Source organism: Musca domestica, unplaced genomic scaffold, assembly GCF_030504385.1.
Source record: "Musca domestica strain aabys unplaced genomic scaffold, Musca_domestica.polishedcontigs.V.1.1 50, whole genome shotgun sequence".
NCBI classification, from domain to species: Eukaryota; Metazoa; Arthropoda; class Insecta; order Diptera; family Muscidae; genus Musca; species Musca domestica.
The window spans coordinates 4,573,974-4,600,814 of record NW_026712347.1 but is presented as its reverse complement, the minus strand read 5'-3'; the positions used below and the strand labels follow the sequence as shown (position 1 = coordinate 4,600,814).

At 37.8% G+C, this 26,841-nt stretch overlaps 2 protein-coding genes across 3 annotated transcripts in view; one reads left to right on the top strand and one right to left on the bottom strand.

The window, feature by feature from the left end:
- The window catches only part of LOC101889302 (neurogenic protein mastermind), a 425,563-nt gene that overhangs the window by 105,650 nt on the left and 293,072 nt on the right, over positions 1-26,841 (top strand). The gene's annotated exons all lie outside the window — the stretch shown is intronic.
- On the bottom strand, positions 9,150-25,565 carry LOC131805357 (formin-like protein 3). Its single transcript, XM_059128471.1, has 2 exons — positions 25,180-25,565; positions 9,150-9,683 (listed from the first exon to the last, which is right to left on the bottom strand). Exons 1-2 carry the CDS (start codon positions 25,480-25,482, stop codon positions 9,213-9,215), a joined length of 774 nt encoding a protein of 257 aa, XP_058984454.1. The 5' UTR covers positions 25,483-25,565; the 3' UTR covers positions 9,150-9,212.

Here is a 26,841-nt window from a genome sequence, read left to right as displayed (position 1 = left end):
GAAATAAATAGGTACCGTGGATTTTTTAAAATATTTTCTACAAACGTCCATATTTTTTGACAAATATATCCATATATAATGAATAATTGTTTTAAAATTATACAAAAATGTCCAGAGTTGTTTTTTTTTAATATTATTCTAAGCTTAGAATATTATCCTAAGCCTAGAAATATTTGTGTATTTTTAAATATTTGTAAAAAACCGTACAATTTTCAACAATTTTCAAGGCTATACAAATATTTCAAAAGTTTTTCTCCGTTAAAAGTCACATTTTTTTAAATTTTTTCCTGACTTTATTGTCTGAGACTTTTGTAGAATATTTTTAGATTTTTGGCCCAAGATCCTCAGATATCTTTAATGACTTTTTGTAATAAAAAATCATTTTGGCATATCCGACCGAACTTAGTCCAGAAGTAAGCACATAAAATTTGGTTCAGATATAGCTCATGCTCCCATATATATGTTTCTCCCGATTTGGTGTTTAATTCCCTCACATTCGTAATATGCATTCGACAACAATGATATTTGGTGCCAGATACCATGTAGAGCTCGGAAATACCTCTGCTAAATGCTATCAAGATTCGTTCAAATATATCCTTAATCCGATTTCAGGTTTGTTGTGCCAATAGTGGCTAAAATTAGCCCAAATGGAGTTAATTTCAAGACGTATGTTCTCATTTTGTGGAACTTGGCTCCGATATATATATTTTTTTAATATAATCCTTCTTGAAGTGATATCATGCACTCTATAGTAATGTTATTTGGTATAAAAGATTATAATGTCTCCGTCATATTTGGTGAAAATCGATTCAGAATTGGATAAGCCACGCATATATTAGTTTCCCCTTAAACCAAGTTGTAACTGCTCTAAAGCCAAAGGTTGATAGGTGGTACGATCTACTTCAAAAAATTATTTTGTTACGGAGCTCTACTAAATATGAATAGTGGTGTAGGATATCATATAGTCGGCCCCGCCCGACTTTTAACTTTTCCTTGCTGCTTTGAGTATGCCAATATGAGGGGTAATAGGCTAAGAGTATATATCTGTTGCAAAACCCACTGACATTTTAACTTATTTCAAAAAACTTTCCTAAAAGAATCCATTAAAAATATCTGTTTTAATCTACATTAAGGATTCCTGAACTTTTTGCTCATATTTTAATCGAAAATATATCCGTTCAATAGATTAACGTAAATAATCGGTTACTTCCGTAAAGCTAAGTAACTCAATCTGCTCTCATCGTAAAGTATACGACAGGCTCTTCCTTTGCTACGCTTAATTCGCCAAATACTCCCTACTAATTTTGGTGTTCAGAATAACTCTTTCAATACCGATTCTTCATATCCTTCTTCAAATATTTCTATAGAGTCACATCAAGCGAAGTATTCCTGAAGGATTTTATTACTTACAAAACACCGTTTGAAACATATCAAAGTCTCCTTTTAAACTTCCTAAATATATAGTTTATGTTCATTTACAAATCTTCCCCCAAAAGTCCCCTCTTTAGCATACTATAATGTTCGTCAAACTAGATTCCTCCGGTAATATACTCTCGTTCGCCAATATTGCTCAAGCTTTCAAAATGATTTCCAAAATTAATTAACTCTTCCGGTTTGCAAGGGGCCTGTAGCAACAACAAGCATTTGTCATTTCGATAAGTTTAATGAAACATTTTTACATTAGCAAAACGGTGATAAAATTTTTAAATTTATCGTTTTCAATTAAGTATTCATTTAGAAATTGTGCTGCCAACACACGCTCGCACTCACACTGCCCCGGTCCAAGTGTTTGCACATCACATCGGTCACGAACATACATACATACATACACAGCAACATTTTGTTGAGTGTTGTCTAAGGACTTTCCGGTGGATGTGGTGGTGGTAATGGAAACATGTGTTGTATGAATACGATGCTCTCTCTTTCTCTGTCAACTCGTTTGCAAGGATTCTCCCCCGTATGATAGGATGTTAGTGTGTGTGTGTGTGTCTGTCTGTCTCTATTTTGGTAAAATCCCTTCAATTAGCTTAATTGTGTGTGTATTTTATTTAAAATTTATAGCAAAATTTGTATGCACACATAAAAGGAGTACAATCTCTCCCCCATCAAAATGGCCTCGTGCGAGTGCCTGCTCTCTGCTTACATTTTCCCCATATGGCCATTAGTTTGTCCTTTTAATGTTAATCGAAATGATAACAGTTGTGATGTTCGGTTTTGAGTGGTGCGTTAAAATGTGACTCCTTTCTCAACAGTCATGCGCATTTCCGAATGTATAACAAAAATCCTTGAGCGTGACTCAATGTACTCCCGCAAAACCTCATTCCCAGTAATGTTTGAGTGATAATGTCGTTGTATGAAAATGAATTTCACAATTCCGGTAGGAAGTTTTGTAATCGAAACAGTTCAACTTCATTATGGACAATGACTTGAACTTGTAGCCACAACTTTAATGCATGAGGTTTGTGAGCAGACTATTATTGGAATTACGTAAATTTTGCCATTGTTGCATTCTAGAAAAAACTGTTTTTGTATTATATTCAAATAATAACTCTTTTAAATGTTGGTCTAAAGTAAGCGAACGAAAACAACTGAAGCAAAATTTAAAATAAACAAGTAAAAAAGCAGCAAAGTTCGGCCGGGCTGAACTTTGAAGGAACTTGAAAAATATGAAAAAAATACCCTCAAAGGAAACCCCTTATATGTGGGCTATACGAACTCGTGGACCTGCATAGGCAATTTTCAGTCATAGGCTTCAAATACGAAATTTGAAACAAATACGAAATTTGAACGATGAAGCTAAAATCATCAAAATACCGAATATAGGGAGGTATCGTTATACGAAGACGTGGACCTGCATATGCGATTTTTTTGTCATAGGTTTTGGTACCCATTACGAACTTTAAATACACAATTTTATACAATTCCGGTAAAAATGTCGCTAAAATCATCAAAATACCGATTTTTTTGGGGGTGGTACCGTTATGTGTGGGGCTATATGAAAACTCTGACCGACATGGCACATTTGCAAACTTAACCTGCCTATTGGCAAAATTTACAAAGACAGCGCGATTACAACATACAGAAGGATAGACAGGCGGACATCGTAGAATCGACTAAGAATTTTACGCTGATCAAGAATACATATACATTGTTGGGTCTGACATGAGTATACAGGGTGAGATAAAAAAACTGCAACAAAATCAAATGTCATAAATTTTACAGTTTTTTTATTTATTTATTTATTGTATTTTTTATTTTTATTTATTTATTTATTTTTTTTTTTTTTGAATGAAAGCAAAAAATTTCGGAAATAGCATCAAAATTTAGAATAACTTTAGATTTGTTCGAATTATTCACCTTTGAATTATGATCTTCAAACGGCCTATGAAACCGTCACACGCTGCCCGAATGTTGCTCTGCGGTTTTTTATCCCATTCTCGGCGAATCGCTTGCTTCAGGCTATTGACACTTTGGTATTTTTTGTACCAACATTTCTTTCCAAAATACTCCAGACACAATAGTCCAACGGATTGGTATCCAGAGATTTTGGTGGCCATTGTGCGCTGGAAATGAAGCGAGAGACCTCATTTTGTAGCGTGTGCTGAGTGCAATGGTGCTGAGTCCTGTTGGAATGTCCAAGGTCTGCGGCAAAAATGTTTGCGTTCCCAAGGCTTTAAAACACCCTTCAGAATATTTTCGCATTTATTCTGATGGCACGGTCGATTAATACGAGCAGAGAGTGACCATCAGCTGTTATGGCGGCCCACGCCATCACCATGGCCGGCGCTTGAGTTCTGGTGGCCAACCGAAGGTGCGAATGCAAATTCGGCAGTTTACCACTTTCGGCCATGCGAAGCAACTCTTTAGGTCTTTTGAGTCTATTTTCTTTCTGTTGCGGTGTAAGTTCTTGCACTTTTTGGAATTTTAATGGCTTTACCCCGAGCTCATCTTTCAATATTTGCCGATATGTTCAGCTCACGAACCATTTTTCGGCCACTGCGACGCGGGTTTCGATCAAGTCGCTTCTTTACTTTTCGAACCATTTCTGCTGGTGTTGCTGTTTTCTTCCGTCCACTTCCTTGACGTCGGGCTACGCTATTTATTCACATTTAAATGCGGGAGTGCTCTAACCAGCCAAATACAAAAAAATCACACTATCACGCTTGAATTCCATCACGAATAACTTTTTTTCTGGAAAATTCTCATGAAAAATGCTTTTATACACCTGTAAACAATATAATGAGCTGTCGCTGGAACAATTTTAACAGCTATCGGACGAGTGGCTTAGAAATGACAGCAGTTGATTGCAGTTTTTTCATCTCATCCTGTATATAATATAAACCCAAATTGGATATATTGTTTTCATTGGATATATTGTTTTAATTTTCCATTTGGCGAAACTCGGTCCGGAATATCTATTGCACCAATAATTATTTTTAAATTAATCCCCATACAAGTCACATCATGCATTATACAGCAATATTATTTGGTACTAGAGGTACAAAAGCCTCCGTCAAAATTGTTGAAATTGATACAGAGTTGGATAAAGATCCCAAATTTTGACAACACTAAATCCATGATACGCATTGAAATAAGGTTCATAGTTGGTATGATCTACTTCACATAGATTGCCAATATAACCTTTTTTTGTTACGGGAGCTCTACTAAATACGCATAGTGGTGTAGGATATCATATAATCGGCCCTGCTCGACTTTTGACCTTTCCTTAATGGTTTATTTATTTGTAACTGTCGCCTTTTGGTTTACTTGGGGACAAAAAAGTGCCAATTACAGGACTCACGAAATTGAATTAATTGGAATATTCATTGCTAACGAAAAAGTTTTCTTAAACAAATAATGCCCATTTTCATCAAGAGACCTCGTAGTTTTTATATTTTCCTTAAAAATGGAAGATGTACCATTTTTAAGGAAAATATAAAAATAGATTAAAATTACAAACTTTTGAAGCAAAAATATAGAACACATAGTTCTCCCCCTTCCCCTCCTAATAGTAATGGCCTATAAAAACAATTGATGTTGATAACAAGCAATAAACCAAATACGAAACCAAAAAATTGCGAAATTATATATGCTGCTTCAATTTGATATTTATTTTTGAAATAAATCAGAACGCTGAGCGCAACATATGAACTAATGTGTGTAACCCTCACATTTATAGACTGATGAAATACACTTGGCTCGACGAACCACAACCGAGTAGCTTGGCGTTGAGCACGACCCAACATTTAGTGTGTTCATTCGGCAACGGCAACGAACCAAAATACCGACCTCTGTACTCGTTTATTGTACAATTGTCCATGGTGGGCTAAGAGAAGTGCGGGCAGAGAAGCAATGACGACGATGATACTTAAATCGAGTCAGAAACCTCAAATGAACTGATGAAATAAAACCAACAACAGCAACACTTTGTCCAAAAGAACGACCACCACCACCACCATGGGCATACAACTCTTTACGAGTTTAATAAACTCTCTGCCTGCCGCCTCCCAAAAACAAACAGTAAATACTCACTGCTAAAGTAAATAAATATTCCACATCTATCGAATGAACCCGAAGTAGTGTGAGATGAGACACTCATGAAGAGAAAGAGTCATTCCGACAAGAGATGTGTGCTCCTCTCCCAATTGAGTTTATGTTTTGTTTGGCCATTGTTTATTTTTCTTTTTTTTTCTGTTGCCTTTTTGAATTTAAAAGAAGCTCTCTGGTTTGGCTAGTTTGTCATTCGTGGAGGCACCCTATGTTATTTCCTGCTGGCCTGGTAGATTTTGCGATAGACGCGCAACGCTTTTGACATACGTCATCTGTCTCGGATATGTCGCTGCGCTCTAGGGGTCTGTCTCGTAAACGTTGTTGTCCATTCTCGTTTCTTGACGCAAGGAACCCAAAGCGTTCACAGTCTGTCGCATTGAGAGCAGCGTGTGTAGCCTATTATTATTATTGTAGCCAGCCAGCCAGTTAGTTAGGCGGTCGTCGCAAGCTCCGCCAACCTCGCATTTATTATTTACTTGAATTGTTTGCTCGTGAAGCGTTCGCGTTAAACGTATGACTGACTGCAAATCGCCTAAGTAACAACGGCGAGTAAGCATTGGAGGTTTGATGGACGTCAACGATTTGGCGCTCTTTTTGAAACTAACTGAGGCGCGCCAAGCAAATGCCTCGTTACGTTGTTTAGACAGCCAGCCAGTGAAGATGACTGGTTGTTGGTAGGTTGGCTGGCTGGCTAAGTTATGCCGGTCGTTTATAGCATCCACTGTCATTGTTGACGTCGCCGTGCATCAACGTTCCCGTTCAGATCAGTACAGCAGTGGCTACATGGCCTGCCGCCGAGGGAATGCGGCGCCCAGAAATTTGTTCGCAACACTTCGTTTCCGAAAGAAATTCCCAAACTTGTCTCATTTCACACACAATACGAACGATGAGTTGGAATTCGGGTTGTATGTATTCTTCTTTGGTTTATACTTTTAATTGAGTTCTTTTGTTGGATGGAGATTGGGTGTTTCGCGGACTATTCATGGATCAAATGAAGTTTTTCAGGTGGCAAAGTCAATTAGTTATAAGGTGAATTTTATTACTTCCATAGCCCAGTTAATCGGATCAACGGCCGGCCTTCATAGCAAATTTCAGCGAAATATTTTCTCTAGGACGTAAATCCAGCAAATTGAGCAGAATATCCGAAAAAAGAGAGGTTATATTTCCATTCCTGTTAGTGATTTATTCCTTGGGGATTTATTTCTAGGGCATGTTTCCGATGTAGAAGAGGATTTGATCTTCTATATCGTCTTTTGGAGACTTAATAAACTCGATAAAAAATATATTCTAGATCAACCAGTTTGGGTTCATCGCGCTTTTTTTCCTATGTGGTTTCAGTTCTTAACAATATTTGGGATGAGACAGAATATCGGATAACGTCTTGAATAATGGGAGAGATTGTATTCCGATTTCTGTAGTGTGATTCTCTAACACATTTTTAGGGTTACTGACAAATGTCGGCAACTGTGAAACCCAAAATTTTGATATAAACAAGTAAAAAAGCTGCAAGTTCGGCCGGGCCGATCGGCAATTTGGCAATTTTCAAAAAAAAAAAAAAAAAAAAAAATTAAATAAATAAATAAATAAATAAAATCCGTTAAAAATTCTGTTAAGTCTATACGACGACATGAACCTGCATAGGTAGCATTTGTTATAAGCCATTACAATATTCAAATACGAAACTTAAAAAAAAACGGTCGCTAAAATCATCAAAATACCGAATATCGAGAGGTACCGCTATATGGGGGCTATACGAAGACGTGGACCTGCACAGAAAATTTTCTGTCTTAGGCTGTAGTATCCATTACGAACTTCAAATACCAATTTTGAAACAATTCCGATGAATAATGTCGCTAAAATCGGGTGGTACCGTTATATGGGGGCTATACCAAAACGTGGACCTACATGACACATTTTCAATACCAAAAGTCCTGCAGACATAACATACATTTGAGTAAAATTTTATCAATCTACTTCAATTCGTTCGCAAGCTAGAGTGATTTCCACAGGCGGACGGGCATCGCTAAATCGACTACTTTGTGGGGTCTAAAATGTGTATTTCGAGGTGTTACAAACGGAATGACAAACTTAATATGCCCATACTATGGTGGAGGGTATAAAAATATGTTAAGGTTGACAACATTTCGTAAATAACCGACATTATAAACTTTTTAATTTTACTGAGTTTTGTCGGTAACTCAGAAAATGAACTAGAGAATTGTTACTGGTGGTGTTATTAACCGCTGTCGGAATCTGGGATTCTTTTCCCACGGCATGGTTCTCATGTATAAGGGGGATACGTCTCGGCGACATTAGATTTGGGCAATCTAGTTGACGAAGCGGATCGATCTCTCTCGTTCCTTTTCTCATAAGGAACTAGTTCCTAAATGTAGTTCTTTCGTTCCGATTGAATATTTCTCTTTCGTGTTCATTTTCTCCTAATATTAGAATGTATACCATCAGCCATATGGCTAGAGAGGCCATATATTATTTGATACGGCCAAAAAGTGTCTCAACAAAATAATGGTTTTAAACCCTAGGTCTCTTTGGACCAAATCCGTTTCATGACATTTGGAGTCGATCTAGAGATGTCTAACTGTCCGTCTGTCTGGTTGGCTTGTGCGCACTCTCCTAGGGAGTATCCGATTTGGTCCAAACTTGGTACATCGTAATAGTATTATCAAAATTAGATTGGGTTCGGAGATGGTCCAATCCTTCTGGTACTTACCCCACAAACGCGCGGAATTTTCAATCCGATTTTGCTCCATCTTTGAAATTCCTAATATTTGCATTAGTGCTAGGTCATGCCACAAAATGGCCACCTCGGCCCCCTCCATCAAGCACCTCCCCCACAAAGGGTCAATATTTTGAATAGTTATAACTCTTAAAAAAGTGTCCGATTGTCTTCAAATTACACAAATCACAATATTTTTGTTAACCCAAGATCTGGTGTAAAGATGGAATATATCGGTCCACTCCTTCGGACATTACTTCAATTTTTGGTGTATTCTAGAGTAGAGCAATGTTCATTGAATGACTTGATGCTTCTAGTTCCTTTCCACCAGATGAACTTGGTCGTTCAACTAGTTCATTTTAGATCGATCGCTCTCTCCGATCAACTATTACGTTAAACTTAATCAATAATAAGTTTTTACTTTAGATCGAAGGTTTTATGAGATTCAAATAGGGAAGTAGAGTTAAAATAAGAGCAAGAGGAAGAAAAGGAAGAGAGACATAAATTTACGAAATTACCTAAACGATCTTAAGGTATGAAGGCTCTAGATGTACGATAGTGGTGGATATAGTTCCTCTCTCGGAGTAGTTCCTTTGAACTGGCTCGTTCCGGAACGATACAACTCTGGTTTCTACAAGATCTAAAATTCTGAAAGACCAAAAACTAAAACAGCAAATTATTGATGAAACAAACCCAAATTAATTTTCAATTGTAAATACTTATATATATCTGGGAATATTTGTATATTTCGGAAAGGATATATCCCTATTTTTGCTAATTATTAATATCCTACCTTTTTTCTCTTTCCAGGTACGTTTGAATTTTTCGATTGCCAGGTATTGTAATAATTACAAAACATTAAGTGTGGGTTTTGAAAACATTCTTTATTTTTATTAATTTGATTATAACATCTAAACACGAAAAACTTTCATGTCTCCGAATAGGAGCCATCGTCAATATATTCATCTTCTTTGACTTGATGTTGTATGGGAAAACGGTTGCGTGAAATCGATATTGGATCTTGATTTAGACTGGTCGACATTGTCAGCTGTCCCAGCTGGCCGTGCATCAGAGTTTCGTCGATTAAACGTTTGGCGAAAATTCTCTGTTCCGTTGTTAGTTTTCGATACATGATGGCCCATCCTTCGGCAAAGACATGAGACTCATCTCTTTCGTTTGGATTACTCGGTGGTGCTGGAGCCGGTGCTGGAACGGGTGGTGGGGGAGGAGGTGTTGGTTCCACAACTTTAACAGGTTCTGGCTGTGGTGTGGGCTGCTGCGGAGGTGGTGGTGGAGGGGTAGCTACGAGAGTAATCCTTGGTTTTTTCGCAACATTTATAACGGTAGGCTCAGGTTCATCGCTGACGGGGCTCATTGATACTGGTTTTAAAGCAGCAGCCTGCAACATAAGAAAAGGAAAGAAGAGAGGGGTTTTGAGATATTTCAAGACAATTTAAAAACTTCAGAGTTATAAAAAAGGACATTTTCAAATAAAAATTTAAACAAATAGCTCCTTGGGCTAACCAGGTGAAACAAAGAAATAAAATAACCTAAAAAACTGCTTATACCAAAAAATTCCGAAGTATAACCAGTAAGGAAAAGTCAAAAGTCGGGCGGAGCCGACTATATGATTCCCTATACCAGTATACATATTTAGTAGAGCTCCCGTAACAAAAGAATATATTTGAAGTAGTCATACCACCTATCAACATTTGGCCTTAGAGCAGCTATAACTTGGTTTTGGAGGGACCTAGTATGTGGGAGGCATATCCAATTCTGAAACGATTTTCACTAAATTTGGCGGAGAAATTTTTTTATTTTTTATACCAAATAACATTGCTATAGAGTGCGTAATATCACTTCGATCACAATGCCGGAGACGGGTTCCGCCAAATGGAAACGTACGTCCATTTGGGCTGATATTAGCCATTATTTGCACAATAAACCTGAAATCAAATTAATGATATATATGGGAGCTATATCCGAATCTTAGCCGATCTCAATAAAATTTGACAAAGGTATCTCCGAGATATCTGTGCCCAAATATCATTGCTGTCAAATGCATATTACGAATGTGAGGGACTTAAAGACCAAATCGGATGAAACATATATATGAGAGTTATAGCTATAACTAAACTGACTTTCACCAAATTGGGTGTACTTACTTCTAGACTAAATTCGGTCGGATGTGCCAAAAATTCAGGTTATTTGGACTGATATTTGTCATTTGGGGCACAAATAACCCGAAATCGGTTGAAGATATATATGGGAGCTATATCTAAATCTACACCGATCTCGATACAATTTGGCAGAGGTATTTCTGCACTGTATCTGATATCTGGAACCAAATATCATTCTTGTGGGGTGTATATTACGAATGTGCGGGACTTAAACATCAAATCGTATGAAACATATTCGTAGTTGGAGTAAACACTAAGTCCAAGATTTTACCTCCCGCATTATAGACGTCATTTATTTGATTGCACTCGTATTCGCAGACCACACTTGTGTCGCATAGCTGAGAACTGACCGACCTATCGCTTTATAAATGCTGTCGGCTAGCGCCTTGACGGCCTTGTTCCTACTTTTCAATTTATCACAGGCAGCGTGGAAGCTGAGGAGGAGTAAAACCTCGAGCGTTTTTGTTACTGGCGATAAAAGCGAAATTGGCGGGACCACAATGCCCATTTTTCCGGCTTCGGGAAATATGTGGCTGGCTAACTACATGCTGAGGACTTTAATGAGATATTCAACTCTCGGTGTATCCAACTGCTTCAACATTACCATTGATATTCTGACTGGACATACTGTTCTGAATGACTTAACGTTTTGGATGACATTCGCAACATCAGCTATCGTACATTGTGGTGGTACAGTCTCGACGGTAAGAGATCTTAGTTACCGTTACGTCGTGACTGCAGGCCTAACATCCTTTTTCCCCGGGCTTCAAGAGTGACTTAACCGTTCCCCACAGTTTACTCCTTTCGGTTCCAATGTTGCAACACTTCAGATGTTTTAGCCACTTTTTCCCCTTGGGCTCCTCCTGTAACCTGTTTGAATTTCCACTCTAAATTCACTGACTATGGGATCAGTAGATATTCCGTATGGGCCCAACGTTTTGCAAGGCTTAGTGTTGTTGATGACATTCGCAACATTATCCTTCGTAAATTGTGCCGGTACTACCTCGGCGGGAAGATATCTTATTCGCCCCATTACTCTCGATGTTCGCAACAAATTGGCGATTAAAACGGCCAGAGCACCTCCTCAGATCAGTCACCGTTATGTCATTAAAAGAGATTATAGTCCTATCATCTTTTTTCCCAGAGATTAAGAGTGACTTAACCGTTACCCACAGTTTACTCATATCGATTCCAATGTAGCAACACTTCAGATGTTTTAGCCACTTTTTTCGCTTGGGATCCTCCTGTACCAACCTGTTTGAATTTCCACTTTAAATTCACTAACTCTGGGATCAGTAGATATTTCGAATGTGTGCAACGCTTTGCATGACTTAGCGTTTTGGATGTCATTTGGAACATTACCCATCGTAAATTGTGGTAGTTCCTACTCGGCGGGAAGAAATCTTATGCTAGGAACACAATTGGAGCGAACGACGAATTTCGTCCTACGCGGCGACAAAATGAGCCGCGAAAATTCGTCGTATGGAACACAATACCGACGAAATTATAAAACAGCTGATGAAGTTGTTTACTTTTTGCTCATTTGTTGACTACAATGAATTATACAAGAACACATAATTCTTTACGTTCTCTATTAAAATTTCACTTATGTCCATCTTCTCTATTATAAATTCACTGATATCCATCTTCACTCAGGCGCAAGTACACAAATAAATAAACAAATTAATTATGTTTTTTTTATACGAGTAACAGATAGTAGAGTGACCATAACAAATTTTAAAGTAAAAAGTAACTTTATTTACTAAAACACATAAAATTCGTACAAGTATGGCCACCTTGTACTGTTTTGTTCGCCGGTCGCCGGCGTATGAAATAGAAATAAAGCTAATTGAGTTCGCGGCGACCGACGAAATTTTCGCCGGTGCCGTGATTGTGTGCACTTCCATATACACATATGTGTTTTATTTTTGACGACGAACATACGCCGCGAAAAAATTCGTCGTTCGCTCCAATTGTGTTCCTAGCATTATACGGCATAGTACTCTTAGCCTCGCCCAATCACTCTAGGAATGCTCGACAAATTGACGATTAAAATGGCCAGCGCACCTTTTAAGATAAGTCACCGTTACGCCATTAAAAGTGACTGCAGTTCTATTATCCTTTTCCCATGGTTCGAGAGTGACTTAACCGTTACCCACAGTTTACTCATATCGATTCCAATGTTACAAAATTCAGTAGTGGAATTCTCTAATCCATTTTTGAGTTACCGACAAAAAGCGGTAACTTTGAAACCCAAAATTTTGATATAAAGAAGAAATTAAAGTTGACAACATTGGTATCTATCGGTAGGTCTAAGCGACTATTTTTATTTTCTCTCTAATTTGCCGGAAAAATTCGTTTATTAACAAAATTATAAGCATTTTAATTTTACCGACTTTTGTCGGTTACTCAAAAAATGAGTTAGAGAATTCTACTACAGATGGCCTAGTCACTTTTTCCGCTTATGCTCCTGTACCAACCTCCTGACTTCCACTGTCAGTTCACTGACTCTGGGATTAGTGGGGTTGGTACGCCGAAACTCATAACGCCCATACGCTGCTCCCGCAGTTTCTGCTGGGAAATTTGATCTTATTTCAGGTATTCGACCAGCTGGTATATAGCGAGCTTCTGTGGCTTTGATGATGTCCCGGAAAATCCTTTACATGTTAGGCATTGCGTACCTGGTCTTGGCATACTTGGGTATGCTTCCTGCTACTTTTATCAATAGGATCAAATCCTTGGTCTAGGCTTTGATGATGTCTCGGAAAATACTGTACATTTTTGGCATTGGTAGACTTGGGTATGCTTCCCGCTCCTTTCCTCAAGAGGATCTAGGTGTCCAATAGTGATCACCTCTCCGAGAAATAACACGGTCTGAAAACTCTACCCGTAAAAGAGCAATGATTTCGTTGCTTGAGTTGCGCGTAGCTTGTATCTTAACGTCCAGATAAATACCATCCAACTCCGACCATTAAGAATCATTTTTAATAGTTTTCCACATAATCGAGGTTCTCCTGTATCATCAATTTGCTTTCTCTCACAAAACAAGCAAAATTAGCAAAATAATGTTCCGTTTTGTTGTTTATGTGTGTGCTCGCTCCATGAACCCCAACAGTCGATGAACACCAAACAACAGCAGCAAAAACAAATGGGGGAAATTGAAAACAACTCACTCTCTCTCACACTCACATTTCCTCTATTTCTCTCTCCCAACAAAAGAAATTTGTGTGGACCCCAACCGCATGCTCTCACATTCTTTTGTTGTTGTTGTTTCGGTTGGTGACGACACAAATGGATGGATGACACGACCAGCTGCTGTTGCTGGCTTCGTTGTTGCTTGGCATATCAGGTGTAGGTATTGTAGGCGAATGGATGGGCAGGCTGACAGCTAAACAGACATGTGTTGTGTACATGTGGCTGGTTGGTTGGTTGGTACTTTGGGGGAACTTGTGAGCACAATTTATACAATTTAACACGTAAAAGCGCATAATCCACCAGAAATATTTGCCATAAAGTAGCTGTAGTCAGAAATGACTCTGCCGGCCTGCCTGCCTGTCTGTCATCCGGCATGCATGGCCAAGAAACAACAACGAACTAGCTAACAGCAGCAGCAGCACTGATGACTTAGTTGATGGCACGGCACGGTGTTGTGTTGGGTGCGCGCCTGACGAGCGCACATCGTCAGCCTGGCACAGTCAGTAGTAATCTCCCGTGTAAGAAGCCCAACCAACCAGCCAGCCAGCCAACAAAAACAACGGACCAGCTAGCCCCACCAAGCAGTAGTGGTTGCGAGTGAGCGACACCGTTTAACAACGGGTAACTTACGTGCGAGCATCACGTAAAATTCGCGTCTGAACACGAGCAAGCATTTCATTAGGCTCTCAGAAATTCTAGCACGGCTTCAGACAACAACGAACACCGGCAACAGCCATTGTTCGCCGACGACCACACAGCAATTGAAACTCAACCACACTCATACATCGAGAGTAATAAATTTAATAAAATGGAGCGAGCATTGGCACACAAAACACAAAGAGAGGGAGACATACGACTGAGAGAGCAAACGAATGAAATGTGCAAAAAATATGGCCGAGAGTGGAGTGTGGTTGTGGTATGAGTGAGTGTGTGATTGAGTGTTTGGGGGAATGCCTTTGTTTTGATTTATTTTTAGACAACGCCATATGATAGAGTGGCTCTCTCTTGCCCCTCTTCAAACCCCCCTCTCACAATTAAATTTTATGAACACTCTTTGATTGAAATTGTTGTCGCTGTGTATTCCATTTTAAACACGAAAACGAACCCCACAATTGCCATCGTTTTGTGGGTGTTTTATTTGGGGTTTAGGCGATTGGAGAAAAGTAATAGCGTATTGCCCGCCGCGAACCCTTCCCATACCACAGCTAGCAAGCTATTGTGTGTTTATATTTTATTACGTTGTAATTATGCTGCAAGTGTCTTAGATTGATTTGTTTATGGATTTTCAATGGTCGCCGGAAGGGATGAATAATGGGAGGGGGAGGGGAGGCACTGCCATTTAGTCCTTATGTGTCGACAAGTTAACAATGACGTCGATGACAACAACAACATAACCTCATTGTTCGCAGAGAATGAGAGATAGTGGCTTATTATTGCGTTTTGATTTCTCGACATTTCCAGCGACCACCAATAATTGCCGTTGGGCGCCAAAAGTAGAGATTGTCACAGGATTAGCATGCTAATGGCTTAGTCGTCGTCACTAATGTCAACGCAGCACCCACCTATTTACATTTTGATTTATTGATATTTATGCTGGGATTCATAGCTATCTTCATACATACATACAATTTTCAATTCTTTATTGGCTGGGAGAATGGGCAGAGGTGAGCGGAATTATTGTCTTCCATTCGGTTGCCAATTATTTATAGCAAAACTGGTTTGTTGGAAATTGTAATCGTGCAAAGTAGGCCAAATGATAATTTGAAAAGCTTTGCACAATACCCCGTAGAAGAAGGTTACATTAAAAACGCTTACCAATGTCACTTCTCGAAGGGGATTTCATAAAATTCTAAGATAATATTCGGAAACATAATGACATTGCATTGGTCAAGGTCTTCGCCCTTGTGAAAAGGAAAGCTTGTAAACGTTCTTCTAAAGCTAAAACGATATATCACTGCTCTTTTTGGTCGCTCCCATCGTCCGCCCTCCCCTATAACCCATAATTCAGAATATATCCAATATAAAAAATAGACCTCGTTTACGTTATAAAGGGTTTAGAATACTCAGTCGGTTTGTCAATTCCATTGCATATACCTCAAATAAATTTTCATAGCGAAATTTAATTCCAAAAAAAAGTTCAAACCTTAACATCCGTAAATATCCTGATATTCGATAACGTACATGATAGTGGATTGGACAGCTTTGTCGTGTTGTAATCCTTTCGGATTACAAATAGAGCCAAATTGAGGGCTATGCGAAGTTCAAACAACGTGAATGATTTTGGTACGATACAATGTCATTCGTCAAGAAAACAGCTCTTTATAGCAGTTTCTGAAAAACGAAAGGGGTACAAGTAAAAAGCTGTAAGTTCGGCCGGGCCGAACTTTTGTCAATACCCTCCACCATTTGGAATGAATTTGGCAATTCTCAAAAACAATAAATTCCGTTAAAATCTAAGAAATACCGAATGTAGCCGTTATATTAGATCAATATGACGACATGGACCTTCATAGATAATTTTTTTCATAAGCTATTGCAATATTCAAATGCGAAACTAAGAAAAGAATCGGTGAATAATGTAGCTACAGTCAACAAAATACCAATATGCACATCTGCACAAGCAATTTTCTGTCTTAGGATTAAGTATTCATTGCGAACTTCAAATACCAAATTTGAAACAATTCCGGTGAATAATGTCGCTAAAATCATCAAAATACCGAATATCGGGAGGTACCGTTATAAGGAGGCTATATGATAACGTGGACCTACATGGCCCATTAACGAGTTTAACCTTACACAACCTTAATGTACAGTCTTTAATGTTGGAAATTCAGTTGCCTGAACAAAATTCCTTAACTGTTTTATTTCATTTACCATGAACTGCTTCAGATGTGGTATGTAGTCGTTCCTTAAAAATTGCGATCGGATATTTGCAAACGCTGGCAGGGAAAAATGCTCCAAAGTTTCATCATCCTCATGCCATATACACTGGTGGCCAAAACTAAAGCAACTAAAATCGCAAAGACAATAAATGTCCTGTAACTTTTACAAAAATAAACAAATCGTAACTATTTTTCCAGTTTTAAATAAAGTCTTTAATTCACTTTTAAGAAACTGAAAATAAAAATACAAAAATAATTTTGAACGAAAAATAATATATGGAAAACTAAAATGACCCAATTTTTGCTTGGTCAAAACTAAAGACACTTTTTGATTTTTTATTTTAAAATAATTAAATTTTGGACAATAGTCGATAGCATCCATTATTTTTGATAGCAGTTGCACACCTACGAGGCATTGAATCTATAACACGTTCAATTTGATCCTTGGGTATGCTTTTCCAGGCACTCCGAATTATTTAGAAAATGTTGTGCTTATTTGTTTCCGAATCTCGCTTTATCTTCCTATCTACGATAATCCATAGGTTTTCTATGGAGTTTAGGTCAGGTGATTGTGCCGGCCATGACAAAACATCGATTTTTGACTCCCGCAACAAATATTTGACATGTTTTGATGCAATTTTGGGATCATTGTCATGCTGAAACACCTAAATGAGCCGAATATTATACTCAGCGTAAGAAACAACGTGATGTCCAACACATCTTTGTAAACAAACCGATCCATAACTTCCTTTATTTCATGGATAGGTCCAAGTCCATAGAAAGAAAAACAGCGCCACGCCATTTTTGACCCTCCCTCATGCTTCACTGTACCTTTGCAACACTGCGGCTTAAGTCCTTAATTTTTTGGTATTCTCGCCGTAAAATTTTTCACTTCTGAGCCTTTAATATTAAACGTATACTCATCCCAGAAATAATGTTTTTCTATTGAGCTTGATTCCACTTAATATTGTCGTATCCGAAAGCCTTTATGATTTTTTCTGATATAAATGGCTTTTTTGATGTCTTCCGGGCATGCAGACCAGCTGCCACTACTCGCCTACGCACTGATCTCGAGCTTATATCCAATGATTGCTCTCTCACCAATCCAGTTGAACTCTTAAATGGTTGTTTTTTTTTTATTTCTTTCACAATTTTTGGATCAGTACGGGTTGAAGATTTTCACGGCCTTCATCCGTTATAGACTGTTACTACTGATCCAATTTCAAAAAACCGACTTAGTATACAGAAATAATTATGAAATCACAGAAATATTTATGAAATATTTCTCGGAAATCATTTTCTGTGATATGTTGTTTTCATAGTTACTGACAATATGCTGTTTTAATCATGTACTGTATTTGCTTCTAGCCATTTTTAAACTTTTTTTTGGCCAGTACTTAAAAATCGAAAAGAAAAACACATGCTGTTGTAAAAGACTTCTCAAAAAAGATTTATGACAAGCGAAATTGTCGAAGGAAGCAAAAAGCGATAAATATCACAGTAAAAACAACTGAAATTGCAGCAGTTATATGAATGTACAACAGAGTGGCTTAGGTTTCTCCAAGCCAAAATCGGGGTAATTGAATTTACCATACATTATTTTTTATATAAAAATGAGTTTTGGTTTTTTGTTTTAGATTTTTAAAAACTGAATAAGGTACCTAATTTAAAACAAGAAAAACTTTCTCATTTTCTTAATTTTTAAAAAAGTTACAGGGCATTCATTCTCCTTGTAATTTCAGTTGCTTTAGTTTTGGCCACCAGTGTATATGCTGTTATCTGCCCAGGTTACCCGTAAGGATCCGTGTTACCCCACTATTGCGAAACATGGATGGGAAGGCAACTGCTCTATTCCGAAACGTGAAATAATCTAAATATTTTCTACCATGACCAAAGTCGGCTATTTTCGTAATCATATAAAAAAATGCCAAACTAGTAGATTTTTGCAGATTCTGAAATAGATCAAATATTTCTGTGTATAGATATTGATATAATGGATGGGTGGAATGTTTGGGTCTGGCAATGAAAAATAACTTGATATGAAATTGCAATATTGAAAAATTAACATTGTCTCCTCAAACGGAAGATTTTTTTTTTTTGGAGATTTGACGATACTTGAACATTAAGACCAGTCAGAGGGTTAAAAAAAACAGAAAATAGTATCAGTTGGTTTTGCGATAGATTTTTACCTCAACTCTTAAGATATTATTCAAACTGTTGACCCTTTATGGGGGAGGTTCCGAAGCAGTTGGACAATATTGACTACTTCGTATCTGAACTAATGCTAATATAAATATTACAACATGCCAGATTTTGATTATATCAACCACTTCCCATACTTTATGCACATACATATGAGATATGTGCAAATTTTTGAAAAATGTGGAAATACGCGATAGGTAACATATAAAGCGGACCGAAGTATTCCATTTTCATATTTCATCTAATACAGATAAAAATATTGATATGGGCAAAATTACAACAACATCGATCATTTATATCCAGTTTTATACGAAATCATAAATTCCTTATTCATCTCAGGTTTCCGGTTGAGCGAAATATTTAGATATAACAAGTTGTAAAAATTCGATGATTGTTTCGCAACTTATGACAGATAAATGTATTGAAAATTTTGAACCTTTGTGGGTGAGGTACCAGAAGGGGCTAGCAAATACAGGGTGAGATAAAAAAAACTGCAACAAAGTCAAAAGCCATAATTTCTACATTTTTTTAATTTTATTGAATTAAAGCAAAACATGTTGGAAATAGCATAAAATTTTCGAATAAGTTTAGATTTGTTCGAATTGGTCACATTTGGCTCGAATTATGGCGCTCAAACGGCCAATGAAACCGTCACACGCTGCCCCAAAGTCGCTCTGCGGTTTTTTGGCCCATTCCCGGCGAAGCGCTTGCTTGGTGATCGACACTTTGCTATTTTTTAGTGCCAACCTTGCTTTCCAAAATATACCAGACACAATAGTCCAACGGATTGGTATCCGGAGATTTTGGTGGCCATTGTGCGCTGGAAATGAAGCGAGGAACCTCACTTTTGTAACCATTCTTGGGTGGCGCGTGCTGAGTGCGATGGTGCTGAGTCCTGTTGGAATGTCCAAGGTCTGTGGCAAAAATGTTTGCGTGCCCAAGGTTTTAATACACCCTCCAGAATATTTTCGCCATAATATTCGGCATTTATTCTGGTGCCACGGTCGATTAATACGAGTGGAGAGCGACCATCGGCTGTTATGGCGGTCCACACCATTGCCATGGCCGGCGCTTGAGTTCTGGTGACCAACCGAAGGTGCACATTTTCAGCTGACCTCTTTGGCAAGTAAACACAATCGTTTTGTTTCTTTCCAAAGTGCTGGACAACGAATGTTTTCTCATCGGAGAAAAACAAATTCGGCAGTTTACCACCTCCACGGCCAAGCGAAGCAATTTTTTAGGTGTTTTGAGTCTATTTTCTTTTAGTTGCGGTGTAAGTTCTTGCACTTTTTGAAATTTCAATGGCTTCAAGTCGCTTCTACACTCTCTCTAGCCATATGACTGAGGGTATAAATACTAATAACGGTTGTTAACGCTTTTTACGAAAAGCCTTTGAAACTCAGGGGACTATGTGAAACTTTCTTTCGACGCGACGAAGAATTGTTTTTTTTATTTCATAATTTTTGTTGTTATAGTTGCTCTTTTTTAACAGACAACCACTTACTTGTAACGCCACAAAAAAACAAAATTCGGGGCAGTGAATCACATAAAACTGCATAAGTTTACGCCAGCAAGAAGGTATATACAGGTGTAAACTTTCTTTTGACTCTCACTGTATAGGTTTGAAACGACAAGACCAGCACAGTAAAAAATTGGAATCGGTTTTTTTCCTATGCCCAACCGTGTAAATAATTAGACCATGCGTTAACACCTTTGTGAGGATTTATTTGACGTAGGTTGTCAATTTAAATCCTCTGGGTTTAATAAATCCAATAAACTGTTAACCGATTTCTGTGAATTTTAATTGGAATCATGCTACACAGTTATTCCTTGACGTCGTACGTACAGTGTTACCATATGGTAAAATTTTCTTTGTGACTATAAATCAATTGTTGTTCCATCTACTAAAGGTAGGTAACTCTTTTCAAAAGTTTTCGATGACTACTTTTTCTCAACAATTCTGCACCTTGTGGTACTACCAACCAGCACTCTTCATCAACTCCCTACTGGCACCACAATATCCCAGTATCGATTCCTGTTCCCTTGTTGGCCATACAACAACATAAGCCGAACGTTATAGTACTACAATGCAATGCAACCTAAAGCTAAGCATTGTTGTGTATTCTTCCTGACTACGTCTAGCCTAAACAAGCTATGAGCGAGCAAGTCTATCGACAAACAACAAATAAACAAACCTACAAGCACACATACACACACACTTGAGTGTAGCCAAGGTGCTGCTGTGCATCGAATTCCGAACATAGCCAAACCGTGTCGATACGACACGTCGTCCATCGACTAGCTAAAATATCTCGTCTCCCAGTCGAAATAAAACAAAATCAAATTCAAAACAACAACATCGCCACTACCCTGTGTAGCGATGATTTCTAATCATCATCGGTGTCGTCCGTCGTCTTCGTTGTTGTCAAGCATGTAGAAGAAGCATCGCAACAAATAACAACATCACACAACCAACCAACCAACATGCAGGCAAGGCGGGCAGGCCGGCGATGACGACCAACAATGTTTGACATTTATTTCTTTACTCTCACAACAGCAGCCTGCTTCATCTTGCATTGTGTCGCCTTTGCTTCGTTGTTGTGACAACAACGACGATAACTCACTCTGCTTGACCAAAAAAAAACGAAGAAACCCGAAGTAGGTATTTATTGTGTGTATATATTTTTCTAATTTCTAAACACCAACAGCCAGCCAGCCACCACCAACCAACAAATCGCAAAAACACACAACAACTCAAGCAAAGAAGAGAGGAGAGAGCGAGAGACCACCAAAAAATACTATATCAGTGCGCTCTTTTGTTGGCGCAATACCAAACAATAATTGGATAAGTAGATGTTTGATTACTTTTCCATTAAATGAACGAACCAGCGTACGTTGCTCAATGAACGAACGACGATGATACAATAAAACAGCCGTTTTCTTAGACCGCATTTACACGCAGGCATTAATTTCATGCAATTAAGCCGGCGTTTGGAAAACACAAGGCAACTGGGTTCATTTGAAGGGGTTTTTATACCCTCTAGAGAGGATATATATCATTTGGTACGGCCAACACATGCCTTATCGAAATAACGGTTCTAAACCCCAGGTTCTTTGGACCAAATTCGTTTCACGACATTTGGAGTCGATCTAGCGATGTGTGTCCCTCCGTCTGTCTGTCTGGCATGATAACTCTCAAAGGGAGTATCCGATTTGATCCAAAGTTGGTGCATCGTAATATTATTATCAAACTTAGATAGAGTTCGGAGATAGGCAAAATCGGTCCACTCCTCCTCCAACACCAAATGTTAACGTTTTCAAAGAAAATAATTTACTGCACAGTGAGAGAAAGAATAATCGGATTTTGCAAATCCTAATATTTGCATCAGTGCTAGGTCTGGTGCGAAAATGGACACTATCGGTCCACTCCATCAAGTACCTCCCCCACAAAGTGTCGAAATTGTGTTTAATTATAACTCTTATAAAATGTGATATAAGTATCTGAATGCCTTCAAATTACACACATCACAATATTTTTATTAAGTCAATGTCTGGTGCGAAGGTGGCATATGTGGTCCACTCCATGAAGTACCTCCCCTATAAAGGGTCAAAATAACTATGAAGCTCATAAGACGCGAAATTAACACCCGATTTCATTCAGACTTGGCACATCTCAATATTTTCATCAGCACAAGATCTGTTATGAAGATAATAGAGATCGGACCATTACATCTGGTACCTCGCACACAAAGGGTCAACATTTTGAATGACCAAAAAGGTCATAAAATCCGAAATAAGCATCTGATTGTCTTCAAATTACACACATCACAATATTTTTCTTAACCCAGGGTCTGGTGTAAAGATGGAATATATCGTTCCACCCCTTCTGGTACCTCCTCCACAAACTTTGTCAAAATTTTTAATAGTCATGAAGCTCATAAAACACGAAATTAACATCCGATTCCATTCAGACTTGGCAAATTTCAATATTTTTACCAATACAAGATATGTTGTAAAGACTGTAGAGATCGTATCATTCCTTCTGGTACCTTCCCCACAAAGGGTCAAAGTTTGGATAACCAAAACGATCATAAAATCCGAAATAAACATTCGTTTCTCTTCAAATTACATACCTCATAATATTTTTTTTAACCCACGATCTGGTGTAAAGATGGAATATATCGGTCCACTTCTTCAGGTATCTCCCCTACAAAGGGTCAAAATTTTGACCTCAAGCAAGTGCTTCGCCGGAAATGGACCAAACTACCGCAGAGCATCATTCGGACAGCATGTGACGGTTTCATTGGCCGTTTGAAGGCCATAATTCGTGCCAAAGGTGACCAATTCAACAAATCTAAACTTATTCTAAAATTTGATGCTATTTCCGACATGTTTTGCTTTCATAAAATAAAATTAAAAAAAAAAAATGTAGAAATTTTGGCTTTTGACTTTGTTGCAGTTTTTTTTCACTAACTCGTATATCTCAAAGTTTTGTATAGCCCCCATATAACGGCACTTTCCGATATTCAGCATATCGCACATATATGGGAGCTATAGCTATATCTGAAACGATTTTCTTCAACTTTTATGTACTTGCTTCTAGACTGAATTCGGTTGGATGTGCCAAAATTCAGGTTATTTTATACTGATATTGGCCATTTGGTGCACAATTAACCCGAATTTTGTTGAAGATATATATGGAAGCTATATTTAAATTTGAACCGATTCTTACCAATTTCAATAGGGTTCGTCCTTGGGCCAAACAAACCATGCTTGGAAAACTTCAAATGCAACCTGCATTTTGTTCACAAGAATACGTGGACAGGCGGGCTGACATGCATAAAACGACTCAGAAAGTGATTCTATAAAGATCCTCAAATGTAACTATGAGTCTATCTCGCTTCCATCTCCATGTTACAAACAAATGCACAGCGACATAATACCCTTAGCCTCCAATGATACCCTCCATATAACTTTAGCTGGGTATTTCGAAAAATTAAATTTAATTTTTATAACCTACGCCACAAGGTGGTCAGGATATTATGTCTTTGTGCATTTGTTTGTAACAGGCAAAAGGAAACGAGATAGACCCATAGTTCCTTTTGATGATCTGCATAGAATCACATTTGTCCGATTTGCTTTTTATTGTGCACCAAACGTGTAATATCAGCCCGAATAGTATGGAATTTTGCACAAACAACCAAATTAGGCCGGAAAATAAGTATGCCGAATTTGATCGAAATCGGTTTAGATATAGCTATAGCTCCAGTATATATTGTTCATCCGATTTGTTATTTTAGTCCTCCGCAGCCGTAATATGCACTCTGTAACAACAATATTTGGGGAAATATATCAAATACAGCTCAGAAATACCTTTGCTAAATTTTATCGAGATCGGTTCAGATTTGGATACATCTCCCATATATAACTTCGTCCGATTTACCTTTTATTGCGCACCAAACCAAAATATTTGCCTAAATGGGATGAAATTTGGCACATACGACCGAATTGGGTCTAGAAGCTAGTATATCAAATATGGTGAAGATCGGTTCAGATATATCAATAGCTCCCATATATATTGTTCATCCGATTTGTTATATTTATTACCCACAGCCGTAATATGCACTCCGTAACAACGATATTCAGGGAAATATATGAAATACACCTCAAAAATATCTTTGCCAGATTTTATCAAGATCGGTTCAGATTTGTATATAGCTCCCATATATATCAAATGGGCAATACAAGTCCGAATTTAAAACTTACAAATGCTTCGGCATTTTTAGTCTTTTGAACTTTAAATTATAATTATAATCATAGCGTGTATGATTGAATGTGGAGCTCTACTAAATTAGCAAAGTGGTCTGCCCCGCCCGACTTTAAGACTCTCTTTGAGATTTTTTTTAATGGAACTCTAGTGGCCAAAAAATCTACATATTTGATTCTATATTTCCTTTAAAAGATTGTTAACCCTATTGGTAATGTATATTTTTGTTGGTTTAAGTATAACACGTACATTTTTGGTCTTCAATTTCCAACCCTGCATTGAAATTTGCAAATGAATGGCAAAAAACAAATTCGTTTGACGCATTAAACCATCGCACCAGTGTAAATACCCACATAGTTTATTGTATGCTCAATATGCACGAAGTGGGAGAGAGAGAGAGTCAGAGACTGAGAGCAAAATACCCAACAACTACCACTAAAAACAGTTGAGCAAGCAACAAAGCCAATTCATGGCATGTCATGTCAACGTCAATCCAACCAACATGCTACAAATGGAAATTAACTGTGTATTGTCTGTCCGCCTGACTCGCAATTACACCTACTGTACATACAGCGAGCCATCCATGCCTGCATGTACACACACACACACATACACGCACAGCACACACACGGCATACAAAAACAAAATAAATAAATGACTTTTACTTACGCTCTTCGGATTTAACAACATTTCCATTGTGGTTTCTTCCCTCGGCTCCAACTCCATATCGTTCTCATCTCTCTTCTTTCTGTATAGCTTATAGCACTGATGTCGCAACAGATTCGATGTGCACTGCGTGCTGCGCTTGTAAACGTTTTTGCATTTCGAACAAATGACAGCGTCTTTTATGAGGGCACCCTTTTCGTCTTCGATATCGAAGAAAACATTGTAAACTTCACTTCTTGAGAATCGTCGCACGGTCGAGTATTCTCCACTTCTTATTTTTTCTTTGATAACATTGTAATATTCCATTTTGGCTGATAGCGTTAGAGACACCCGACCTGACTGACGACCAACCGATGACAATGTCTACTCTACCTTCACGACACAACTACACACACTGAATGGACATTCAGAAATTTAATTGTATTGAATAGCATGATGTCGTCAGTCACTCAATCGAATCGAATCATACATGTTGCATGGTGTCATCCATTTTGTGTGAATTTGAGTGAATTGTCGTCCACACGAGGCCGCATTGAACATGTCGTATTCAAACATCATGCAATGCTTGGTACGATTCATACAGAAGACTAACGCTGCTGCAGTTGCAAGACTATGACGAGTTCGTTCAGACACGCCAACGAACAATACAACATGGTGTGACAATTGATAGAAGGCTTGCGTAAGGACTTGGTGTGATACACTCGAGAAAAAATTGGGTTTGTTCACATATTCAATTGTATTAAAAATTAATTTCACTGTAGACGAAAACTGATTTTGGACAATTAATAAAGCATCAGTGGAAAATTGGCATACGAAAATGTATTTTAAGTTATTTTACAGTGAGTCTGTTGAGTATCTTAATGGAAATTTTCAAAATTGAACAAATGTCAATTTATTTTTTCAACGCATTTTAATATTTCCAATTTCAATCGGGTTGCCCAAATTCATACATCGTACATTATTGTCAAACCAAGATTGAGTTCGGAAATGGCAAAAATCAGTCCGCTCCATCTGGTACCTCCTCCTCAAATGGTCAAAATGTTCAATGAAAATAAATTATCTCATAGAAAGAGAAATAAACATTTTTATCAGTACTTGGTCAGTTTCAGAAATGGACTATTTCGGCCCACTCCATCAAGTACTTCCCCACGAAAGGTCGAAATTTGGAATTACAAGCAGGGCGGCCAACAAAATTTGGAATCACAAGCAGGGCGGCCAACAAAATATCAAGAAAAATCGTCAAAATTTCAGAAAAAGATCTAAATAATTGGCATTTGTATTCGTGAAAATCGGCAAAAAAACGATTGATTAAATTAAAGCATATTTTTTGGTTTATAACAAAACACAAGTTTTTATTACATCTAAAAACCGAAATAAATATGCACAACTATGCATTTAAATAACCAGTAAAGAAAGTCTTAAAGTCGGGACTTTATGATACCCTACACCACTTTGCCAATTTAGTAGAGCTCCGCATAACAATTAAAAGTTTTTATGGGAGAATTCAATCATACACCCTATGATTATAATTGTAATTTAAAGTTCAAAGGACTAAATATGCCGACGCATTTGTATCTTTTAAATTTGGACTTGTATTGCCCATTTGGTGCACAATTAATTTGAAATCGGATGAAGATATATATGGAAGGTATAGCTATATCTGAA

Excerpts from the sequence above, each read along its gene's own strand:
- LOC131805357 (XM_059128471.1), bottom strand. The coding sequence starts at position 25,482 with ATGGAATATTACAATGTTATCAAAGAAAAAATAAGAAGTGGAGAATAC. Across the intron at positions 9,684-25,179 it reads TGTTGTTAAATCCGAAGAGC|GCTGCTGCTTTAAAACCAGT; the intron begins GTAAGTAAAAGT and ends CTTATGTTGCAG.